Below are 12,404 nucleotides of genomic sequence, written 5' to 3'. Positions count from 1 at the left end.
CTATTATGATAACAGGTTAGTTTTCACGTTATAAGTAATATTGATAAGAGACAATTTATGTTCATTCATCCTTGATTACTTCCACTTTGTTCATGTATGATTAGAAAAAATGCTACTCAGCACAAAAAGTAGGATGGTTCAATAGTGCGTGAGACAATGGAGAGCATGATAAAGATAGATTCATCTGAATTGCTAACTTACCTTTCTCTCTATTTCAATCGATATCTTAACTGGTAAGTAGAAATTAATCAGTTATTCTATAATGCTGCTTTCAGAAGCTCGAACAATGGTAGGGATTAGTGCAGAAATTTTGGTACAGCAAACGGTAAGCAAATTTGCCGGTGAAGAATTCGATGTAGGCAATGTGCGCACTGTTTTTGCTGGCTCATCAAAAGGTAGCAAATATTTCCTTAAGTAACGACAAAATTTATAACTTAAATTTATAAATGAATTTTTAATATACAATTTTATAATGTGTTTAGAGTTGAATGAAATACTTCCATCGTCTTGTTTTCTCGTATACAATAATTGTGAAGCCAAACAAAAATTTTGGTTTAAACCAATTTTTCATAGCTGGAAGAGATAATTCAGGGAAGAAAAATGTCTAAATTTGCTCTTACTATCACTTGATCCTCTAGGAATTTTGATTAAAACTATTGTTCAATTACCATCCAAATTTACTTGCAGATAACATTAAACGCACTGATCGTATTATTTTATTAATTGGACCAACTGGAAGTAATAAATCCAATCTAATTGATTGCATGTGTAATTATTTTTATGGTGCTAAATTCGATGGTACTCGGTATAAAATCGCTAATGAAGTAAGTTTTTCCTTCGCAGGGAAATATTTGATATTTTTTTCTTGACAGCTTATTTAGTACTAAAAATATTTATGCTGTTTATCCCATATCTTGTGAAATTCCTTAATAAGGAAAACAAAATTTTCCAGCACAAATGTCAAACTTTACACCTTATTCTATTTAATCAGTCAATGCGATGTTTTAATAGTCAGACCCAAAGTAATTTAATCTCTGTGTTTAAACTTTATGTCTGAATGAATTGATTACGGTAGTAGAATCAGTAATTTCGGAATAATTTCGATAACCTTGGAATGCGTCATTCCGATTATTAAGAATGAAAAGAAAAAATTATACGGGATTACTATTATTCCAATAGTTTTAGATATTCGACCGAGGTAGTACACCGATAAAATCGATCACCAAATATGTGTTCAATGCAACAGCTATGCCATTTCGACCAGTAATAATCGATACACCGGAAATTACTAGCAACAGGTTTATACACTAATAACTTTTAATAAGCAGAAATTGACCGTAACTGGAAATACACCTTTTTATAAGTGACATATGTGTTCAATGCAACAGCTATACCATTGATGATCGATTAAGCATCTATAATGATGATTATATACTGTCCCATCCTATTTACAAATAAATGCTACCAACTCTGTATTCATTTTTACTGTTTTCATTTTTTATATGCAAAAGTTTCCTGCAAAAACATTGTGCAGTTTTTGAAGAAACAATGTATTTTCTCAGGAAGTTGTCCTGAGCAGCATCTGATGAAATCCTATTTACTTTTACAATGATCTATGAACATGTTTAATTCTAATACCATAATATAATATTCTTCTCAATTTTAATCCTTCCATCATAATGTAATTCTTCCCTATTTTAATTAAACCATCATGACGTAATAATTCTTGTACCATAACGTAATTTTTCTATTATTTTTCAGCGAAATACCAGCAAGAGAAGGAACTGCCTGTGCAATTCATGACTTCCTAATTGAAAGTCAACATATCCATATTAGTGCACTATGTCTTGTTTTAAAATTTGACCAGACATCAATCAGTAAGGATGAAAAAGTAATATCGGAAGTGAGTCATGGAATTTCACCTACCGAATTGCCGATAAATAATTTAACTAATCATTCAATTAGCCGACTTTTACCTAAACTTTTAAATTAATTTTGCTTTAGACGATCAATTTGTTTCCATCTTATATGTTACCGAGTACAATAATACTCTTTTCATCAAACGATGAGAAACCTATCCTATCATCATCGATCAAGCTAGTGTTACGTGATCTCAATTTGAATTACAGCAAATACTATTTCTTCAATGATCATTTCCTACAAACTAAAGGTTTGATAAATTTCTTTTTTTACTTTCATCTTTATTATATAATATTATCAAATCTAATTGATATTATCAATGTTAATATAGTTTAATTCGTGTTATCAAAAAATGAACTATTTAATTTAATCCAAGAAAAAGTAACAAATATCAAAAACCCAGCTATTTTCTCAATGTTTTCATTTTATGTAAGAAGTTTTCAAAAACATATATGTTTATAGGAAAGATTCAGGAATTATTAAATTACCGTTCATAAGTTCCCTTTTCTTTGAGCTTATTTAGATTTAAAGAAACAAACTCCTGATTTCACATCTATTTTCTTCAGGTAATGAAGGGATATTACAATTATTTTTGGTACTAATAATGACGTTATGTCAAATATCTTAACCATTTGAAACCATAAAGAATCAGATTAATTTAACCATTCACTTCATCAGTCATTCAGAAACAATACCAATACCAAAAGATTCGAAAATTTTCTTAATTTCTAATCCTTTCTTTTTTAAAAAAATTCTATGTTATGATAAAATTTCCGTTCTACTCATTTCACTTCTAATTAGTGGCAAACTTCTCGCTTTCTGTTTTTCGCACTTAATTATCATAAGCCTTTCAAGAATCTTACACTGTTGCAATGTGTTAAAGACAATGATTCTCACTATCAAAGTGGTTTTCAACTGTTTGAACTAACTTTCTTCTTCTTTCGTCATATTTTCTCAGCTATTACATCATGTTGATATCATCACATTCTGTGTAAACAATGTCGCCTATCTGTATGTTTACCTTTCAACATCAGATTAGTTGTAATGCATGGAGAAGTATATGACAACAACTTCGCTATTTCTTTCCTATGCAACAAAATATTTTTTAGTGGTTGATACAGTCAACTGATAATCAACATACTTTATCAATTGCATCAGTCGTTTCAGTTCATTCGAAGATTTTCCACCGATTTATTTTTAAAGTCCAATTGAAAAATAGAGTAATAATAATAGCATGCTTACATTACTCATTGGTAAGATGTTTTATACCTGTATTTGATGCACATATGCTAATATATTTTATAACGAACTACACCGGTAAATATTATTTTAATTAATTTAGGAAAGATTAAAATCGTTCATTGTCTTTTTTCTTGCTCTTTTAATTTTTGTAAATTATTTCATTTAATAGACTTGTGAATATCGAATTTAAACTGAAATTCTGTCTTGATTTAATCTCACCTTCTCTTCCATATCTTTTAATAATCGCTTTCAATCTTTTAAGATGACTTATGATCTTCTATTTAACTGGTTCCATTATTTTTGACACTTTTCCAAATGACTTCATCCTTAAATATCTGTCTAGCTCTCTTGGCTATAAGCAAGGAAGAAATCAAAAAATGAAAATAGAAAGGCTGAACAGTCTATTTACTTTTGTAAATAGTCTCTTCATGCTTCATTTGCGCCGTTCGTTGGGAAATATTTACAAACTGAGAAAGTAAAATTAGAAAACTTTCACATAGTGAATTTTCATTAATCACTAAAGAAAATATCATCGATGTGATAGGTATATTTGGTATGTAAGAGAAAAAAACAAAGGGAAAAGAATGATATGGGAGAGAGGAGGATGGTTCAATCATTACATTCAAATGGATTGCATTTTTAAATCTAAATCTTCTTATGATATTGCGAAAGTAAGAATAATGGAGAGAAAGAAGGGAAATTAAGAGAAAAATTTGACCTGAAATGAATTGTAAGGTTCGGTTGACAATAAATTTCCAGAAAAAGCAAATTTTTTTAAAAAATTATAAGGAACTAAATTTTCCTTTCAAAATTTGTTTAATATGTAAATTTCTGAAATTTGTTAAAGCAAAATTTTGATACCTTTTCCCGCCAATGAAACTGGTTCACTGCGCGCGCACATACAAACACATACAGAGTTATCGCAAACAATTGACACTGTAATCAGCCGTAAATGATCAAAACGGACAAATGCTATTGTAACATGATTCAATGAATTTTTTTCTATTTGAATACTTCAGACCAATTTTTAGTCTCATATTTCAAACATTCAGATGACACATCAATAAGCATGTCGTATGCTCACTTACTGGCGTAGTTTTTTATTTTATGGATGGTTAGGAAGAGATTTTTAGTATTTTACAACAAATATTGTGCTATCTATTCAAATATTAGTTAAAGCTTAATGCCACTAAATAATAGTTTGCTGATAACACATACAATAAACGGTAAGCATGCAAAAATAGCTTATAATGATTTTTGGAATGCTATCATGCATGAGGGTATCAAGCCAAGCATGAGGGTATCAAGCAGAGTTTTTTGTTAAATATCAACTTGTGCAAATTTTTTTCAACGTTTAAAAGTTTAAAACAATCTTTTTGGTTTTTTTTTCCTTTTGTTTTTTAATTATAAAACGAAGGAATTGTTGATGAGATATTGGTGCTCTTATGTTTATCACATTCTTTCACTCCAAAAGCAATCCTTATCAGTACTTTCTTGATAAATATTTTTCCTATCAGTTCACAATTTTTCACCATTTATTTGCTCTTTTTAAACAAATAATTCTTCATATGTTCAATTCATTGTTTTCCTGTAATTTTAGAACAAAGAAAAAAATTTGTTATAATTTTGGGATGAAAAAGAAATCAATAAAATGTGTAATTTGCATTAAAATAACTATTATTATTGATTGTTATTATCAAAACAATTACAGGAAAGAAACAAGATGATGAAATGGAAAAGCAGAAAGCCAGGCTCAGTTGGGATTTATCAATGGGCGAATTAGATCGCTTCTTTGAACAAGTTAGGCGTTTGAATCCACGACAAATTATTCCAGACGAGAATATCGAATTCATCGATGACGATATGCCGCAGCACACATCAACTTTTACACAACCGTCTACAAGGTATGCAAATTTGGTTATTTTCATTTGTTATTCGATTCATTTTAACACAGATTACTTTTTTTAAATATAAATATGAAACATTCATTTTTGTTTACAACTTATTTGTCTTTAGTGGTAAACAAAACTTGACATTTCACATTTTGAAATTTTTCCGATTAAACTTGAGATTGAAATGAAAGGGATTTGAACTTTTTTGTTTTTCCCAACCGTCGTTTTTTCTGAACAATTGCGTGCCAACCTATCACAGTATCAATCGTTCTGTTCAAAAGCTGCTGTTAGTTAATTTCTCTCGTTTTCATGACAATTCTCGATATACTGCAAAGCATGTTCACTTTCTACATTCATTAACGACAGTTGACGGATACCTTTGAATTAAGGATGAAGGAAAAATTATGATACGATATGAACGTTTGAAGGAAGAAAATCAAATTATCTTTGTGATAGCCATTTGTCTTTACAACTTTTTTGTCTGATCCTTACTGACATTTAAGTAATTCTTGGCAGCGCAGGCTTAAATGGTTCTGAAATTTTCTCATATCTATTTTGAACTTAATAAAATAGCCAGTGCGAAAAGCTCATATTATTATTTGATCGATGGAAGAAGCAGTAAGTGAGATATCCAAAAAATTCCTAAAGAGAATTTATTGTAGAAGTGTTCCATATGAGCGGATTATCCCTATCAAACTGATCGGTCAAAAATCAACAATTCTGAAAGCACCAGCAACTCTAAAAGATTGGAATTCATCGGAAACACCTATAATTAAACGATATGTCTATGATCCGGGAACGATGACACATAGAGAATACGTGATGAAGTTACAAAAAGACGGAAAGCTATCAGCTGGGGAATATGCCAATATTCAGAATTTTGACACGAGTATTGGATTTTTCATCCTTTAATCTGAAATTTCAATCTATTTTTCTGTGGATATATTTGTTAATTTTATTTTCCTTGTCGATTGATCAAAAAATTATGCAAGAAATTTGTATGATAAAAACACAACAAATGAGAGTTTTTGCTAAACTTTGCAAAGATTACTAGGATAATCTATCTAGTATATCCATTTACAACTGCTAGTGGTAGAATTGGTCGTAAGTCGGCTTTCCAGAATAAACTACCAATGACAAATTGCAAGTCATTTTGTTTAATCTACACGTTGATTTGATTATATATGATGATGTATTTAGAAATATAGATTAATAAAAAGCTATTCGAAATTTATTTTTGTTTTTTCTTATTATGCTGAAATATCGAGAGATTCATTGGCTTCATTTTGCAGTGATACAAGTACATAAAGCGCATGAGACACTGATCAATGATGTTCCACTAGAAAATCGAGGTATAAAGAAAGGACAGTTGTCATCAGATGGAAATGCATTAGCATATGTGCACATGAGGAGTACTCCACCACCGGAATACAGCACTGAAGCGCTGGCTGTTCTCCATCAACCTACAGATGATGACGAAGCGAGAAAAGCAAGAATTGAAAAACGACTGTCAACAGTGATCGACATGGAATCACAGCAAAGGGTAACTTCGATGATCAGTTCAAGCACTGGAAAAGCATGAAGTTTTTCACATTCAAGATTTACTGGAATTACATAAACAATCCTACGATTCCATAAATATGAAATCCTTTCTTGAACTAATCTTTTATGCATTTTAACGTTCTGTGACATACCCATCTCATTGATAACAAAACTGGAAAATGTTGTTGGTGACAGAACAGATGTCGGACACATAGGTGTATTTCAGTTTTAATTTCCGATTTTCCGTAATGAAATGGGACTGAAAAACTGTTCCAGTTTTTGTGTGGAAGAGAATAGAAATTGTAGGAAGAATGCACCTAAAAATTAAACAATTTCTAGGCGCATTCTCAATATTCAAAATCGGCAGTTCAACGGCAAATTGCTAGACGTACATCCAGTGGATCGGAACATTCCAAAAGTTGTGGTGTGTCACCGCAACAGCAACAGTCACCAAAACGGCAAATCAGGCAAACGGAACAAATAATCCAGAGGTTTTTAGGCTTTCCTTTTTCTTTCAAGTTTCATTTATTTTTCTGCTTATATTTTGCCTATTATGAGCAATTAATAACGGTTGCATATCAGCTTCATAGCTTTTATGGAATGGAATGGAATTTTTACGATTGTCTGTCACCGACCGTTTCATCGAGAAATTTCCACATTTAAGATTGGAAGATGGCATTCTAAGCACAAGAAATGTCACTGAAAACAGAGCTTGTCAACGATTGAACGATCAAGAGTATAGAAATTATGTGAAAACACCGGAAATGAAAAGATCTAAATCACCGATTCTGCTACGATTATTGACGAGCAAGAAGAAACGATGTCCTTCTACAAGTTCCGCACAGGAACAGGTAGACAATAGCTTTGAGCAACCACGAGCGTTGGAAACTAATTCTGGTCAAAGCTTACAGTCGGTTGGTTACTTCAAATTATAGATTATAGTTCATTTTTTATAAAAATCAGCTTTACATTAAAGAATATTTTATTTGAAATTATGAAGTCACTTACCGAGAACTTATCAGGATCCGGTATCTTAGTATCATCGAGTATGATCTGCTGCAGTGGATATCAATAATCTAAGGTATAATAAACATAGTCGTGTGAAATTGATTTAATTAATCATTATAATAAAATCCGAGTTAAATCATTGGAAAATACAATGTTTGTAGCCATTAAGAAGTTATGGACGATTGGTACATGACGATGAGATAGAGGAGCAACCCCAGGATGGAACCATTCATTTATCCGAGGAAAGTCCAACAACAGCAACAGTTTCACGGCAAAAACTTCGTAATCTTTTCCTGTCATTTTCTTTTTTCACTATTTTATAAAATTACAAGGTTTTTAACCTGTCTAATATCAATTAATCCTGGCGTCAATTAAAATTTTCATTGTTTTCCTTACCTATTACTACAGAAATGCTTAAATTTTTCAATCCGTCACAATATATGACTTGACAAATTGAAACTCAAACGATAGCTGGCAGTTGTAAAATTCTACGAAGTAGTCATAATCCGTGCAACAGTTAGAAGGTTCTTCTAGTTTATTATGATTGTTATCAAATAAATAAAAAATCTTACCCATAAGCTTTATTTAGTATTACTTATATAGTAATACAAGTTACTTGAAATCAAAATGACAAGTCTTTGCGAAAATCATTAAATGGAGTATTGGAAAGTTTGAAATTCAAAACAATTTGGTGCAAAAAGAATCCGGGGCAATCATGGGATTGATGGCAATTAGTGGTTTAGTTGACACTGAAGTGATATGATTTTTGAAATTCAATTACATCCAACAGAAAAAAATTTCTCTGCGATGCATCATGAAAAAACTGTCACGAAATATTTCCTCTTTAGTGATGATATTATTAGTTCTGTTTCCTTTAAAATTGAAAAAATATCATTGCATTATATTTACAAAACAAAGAAAATGATGAATCTTTTTTGTGTAACTTCAATGCATTCTTTTCCATGCAAGTAAAAAGAAAAATGAATTATAGATACAGAAAAAGCTGGGATTGGAATGAAGTCTGGTTACCGTGCTAATGAACGTGATGAATTGCTTGATGTTAAGCAACTGAGTCTCGAAGAAGGCCTTACACCACATCCATACAAAACTGACCCCTGGTTAACTTTTTTTTTCACGTAAAGAAATAAAAGATACTTGTACAAATATAATACATTGCTAAATGACTCATAACATATATATTTTAGTAAATGATAAACTAATAAAAGTTAGTTTGGATTTTATTAATTTAATTAAATTCTATGAATTATCGCTGAAATATGTTTTCATATAAGTTTTGTGTTTGTATATTCCCACGTACACGAATCGAATCTCATTGATTCAAATTTTTAATTCAAATTTGAAGATTACAAGAATAATTTATTCAAAAATTGAAAACTTAAGATTTTGAATATCTCAAGAATAATTTTATTAACGGTCAATGTACAAATTTTCAGCATAGCAGTAGCAGTCGTAAATCGTAGAAAGGATTGTTGGGCTGAGCGTAAAATGAAACTTTTGAAGTTACTCTGTTTCGTTTTTTGCCCAATTATTTGTGCTATTGCCGCCGCTGTTGTACTTTTCATGCTTCTATTCGTTCTCTGACTTTTTTCTAACATTTCAAATTTTCAAATTCGAACTAGACAAAATTAATTCCTTTTTTAATTAAATCAACGGTCTTGCCAGTCAGCTAATGAATTAATTAAGCACGAAATATGAAACAGTACCTCGAAAATTATTTCCCAAGGATTCTAGCTGTCTGAAACCCTATCCACCAAGTGCTAGAAGTGATTTTATCGAAAACTCAAAAACTAACACCATTGATTTCAATAGTTGAATAAACAGTTCGATATAGCTTGGACTGTGGTGCTTATTTATGATTAATTTTCTCTTTCATCAAAATAACAAGTTAGAGGAATATATATTCATCGCGAAAATGTTTGATAATAACAAATTGGTGTGTGGTACTACTAACAGAGTAGAAGCCAAAGTATGATTTAACTGCCCTACTCCTATGATACCGGAATCCTAATCCTAAACCTTACTTAACAACATTTGACAACTTTGACACAATAGTTGTATAAAAACTGGCTTTATCAGCTGCAGTTATTGAAAGGGAGTTCGTTTTCAAAAAATTCTAACAAAAACACCGCAGACCAAACAGAATTCGAGATCAGTTTTTGACGGATCTTTAATTTGTTTCATATATCTTTCAAAATAGTTTGATCTCGCTTTAGAATAAAAGGATTTATAGAGGTAGAATTCATGAAGTTTACAGTGGAGGAATTATTCTAGATTCTTGACAAATGCTAGTTGGGGTTATAAATTTCGAAGCGTGGGGGATTTCAATGCGTAGTTTGAAATTGAAATTGAAGAAGCTTGATTTCCAGAAATTGATTTCAGCAGAAATTTAACAAGTTTAAATTTCCATAAAAACTAGTTAAGCGTCCAGATGACCTAATAAGATGAAATTTACTGATCAGTTTATAAAATACATTAACTTTTGCAGCTATAATATTTAACGGTTGACGTTGCTACGAGAAAAAAATTATTGCACGAACATTTTGTAAAGTTTTGCACACTGTCAATGCATAGATATGTGTTTATTGATAGATTGCCGATTAGTTTTAATTAATTAATTCATTGATTCCAATTCCACTTTTTACTTATATCATCATCTTCCATTTACAATACTTTCCGAAAATAATAATTTTCCCGTTGATGTAGCAGTTTGTTTCATCATTTACAATAATAAAAATAGCAATTCTAGAAAAAAAATGCTTTGTTTTTTCTTTCTAACACATTGCAACCTTTTGAAATGAAAAGTTTGAATATCCTAAAATGAAATTTAAGGACAAAGAATGGAAGAAGAGACAAAGTTGGTGCTGAGGGAGTTCGTTTGATGGAAATTGGGAAGTCGACCAGTTCAACATGGGATTGGGTCAATTGTTGCTTTTATCTGCTTGCGCCACTTTTCATCTTTTTTATCATCATTGCTATCATTATAACACTTGCAATATTAGCATAACTGTGCATAACTTTTGGATGAACATTATAGATATGTGTCTCTTTATGCCGGTCAGTAAAACTGATGTGAAGCATTCACTAATTTCGATTTTTTCCAGAAGAAAATTGATACTCTATCAGTTCCTCTTACCATTCATCAATTCCTTTTCATATTACTTATCTGTGACTAAGAATTGTAAAGTTTGCAGTTTAGTTTTTCTTCGATATAATCAACAAAATTACATTTGTTAAGGTTACAAAAGATAACATTTATAGCTATTAATCATGATATGCAAACATATTTATAATATAAAAACGCTAATAAACGATTTATCTATGTTCATCCAACTTATGGACCTAATGGATTAGAAAGTTGTCTATGGTCGGAAAGATCAAAGTGATATCTAACGATACATGTGTAAAGTTAACGAAATGAAAGTATACAATTTCGTAAATAATATTTTTGCTATCTCTTAATGAATTATTGATGCTTATTAACATGAATAAACCATTTAAACTTTATTACCGAATTCTTTTATCGTTAAATGTTGTTAACAGCTTTATAACCTAACGGAAAAGGCTTATTAATCGTCCCTTTTGTACAATAAAATTATTTTCTTTGCCATTTCTAATTGTACACTTTGTCTAATTCACTTCATAAACATTTCGTTGTTTTCTTCTTTGTTTATAAGATGATTTTAACTATTTCTGTAATCACAGAATAATGCATTTACTCGGAATTGTAAGTGTCATTTCTACAGAAATAAACTTTTAATTAATTTCCGCAATACTACCAATAAAAAACGAACAAACAAACGAAATGGCTGTTTGTGCATGTGATTTTTCTTTTTTTTGTATATATTTGAGAAAAAAAACAAACCATGTTGAACTATACAAGATTTTTTGAAATTGATAAGAGTATAAATAAATAAGACAAGAGATTCCGATTACGCGGCATACTGGCGAATAATCCTTCATCTCACATTCAACCAAACAGCATAGAAGACGACAAAAAGTCTAAAGATAGCAATATGAGATTACGCGGGATTTTTCAAAATCGGTCAAGTGGGAATAAACAAAGCAAGGTTCTTAGATTACGTAATACAGAACAAAACAGAGCAAAGTACAACCAACCCACCCAAAAAAGTGTCATTCGATTTTTTTTAGCCTATGATATTTGCTGATATCTTATTTTACATATAATCATAAATTTATATGCTTCATTTCTTGAATCTCATTAATTTCATTCCTTTAATAAGTACATTTCTAAGTATCAAGTTGTAAAGCCCCAAAAATACAAATGACTAATTCGCTTAAATACTACTACTCTCTCTCTGCTCGATATACTTTCTTTCGCAATTTCGAAAACTTTTTTCTAATTTCTAAAACATTTTAAATTGTTCCTCCTTTATCACCACTTCCTCTTTTCAGAGTGATATGTAGTCCTATTAGTATTAGACCTGGAAACACTGATAATAATTTGTTAATTTGGGAAGTTCTTGGGTATACGTTCATTTCGTTACCGAAAATTCATTATCATTGTGTGACAGGTTAAATTGAAATAAATCAAAGTTGAACCAAAACTTGTTTAAGAATTACCTCCAATTTCATCACTTAACCTCCTTTAAAAAATATGTATAAATAAACCTTCGACAGAGTCTAAATCTTTAAATACATAATTAGTTAGAATTACGTATTGTAGTTTGATCTAGACTTGAGATGATCTAGAGAGAAAAGCAGTGGTGTAAATAACATATGAATGTTTGAATTAATGAGCTAAATATGACAAAGTTGCTA

The 12,404-nt window shown here is 30.5% G+C and overlaps 2 protein-coding genes across 2 annotated transcripts; both read left to right on the top strand.

Moving 5' to 3' along the window:
* Nucleotides 1-269: 269 nt before the first annotated feature.
* On the top strand, nucleotides 270-1,993 carry LOAG_00719 (hypothetical protein; the record flags this gene model as incomplete). The annotated part of the gene is made up of 4 exons (XM_003136259.2): nucleotides 270-395; nucleotides 688-824; nucleotides 1,186-1,298; nucleotides 1,762-1,993. Exons 1-4 carry the CDS (start codon nucleotides 287-289, stop codon nucleotides 1,991-1,993), a joined length of 591 nt encoding a protein of 196 aa, XP_003136307.1. The 5' UTR covers nucleotides 270-286.
* Nucleotides 1,994-4,345: 2,352 nt separating this feature from the next.
* Nucleotides 4,346-9,206, top strand: LOAG_00718 (hypothetical protein; the record flags this gene model as incomplete). The annotated part of the gene is made up of 9 exons (XM_003136258.1): nucleotides 4,346-4,388; nucleotides 4,874-5,066; nucleotides 5,717-5,943; nucleotides 6,347-6,597; nucleotides 6,936-7,087; nucleotides 7,261-7,510; nucleotides 7,766-7,886; nucleotides 8,596-8,722; nucleotides 9,059-9,206. The coding sequence occupies 9 exons, from the start codon at nucleotides 4,346-4,348 to the stop codon at nucleotides 9,204-9,206; spliced, it is 1,512 nt and encodes a 503-aa protein (XP_003136306.1).
* Nucleotides 9,207-12,404: the final 3,198 nt, after the last annotated feature.

This window comes from Loa loa, assembly GCF_000183805.2.
Source record: "Loa loa unplaced genomic scaffold supercont3.6, whole genome shotgun sequence".
Taxonomy (NCBI): domain Eukaryota; kingdom Metazoa; phylum Nematoda; class Chromadorea; order Rhabditida; family Onchocercidae; genus Loa; species Loa loa.
Note: the sequence above shows the minus strand (reverse complement) of the source record. Positions and strands in the feature narration are given on the sequence as shown.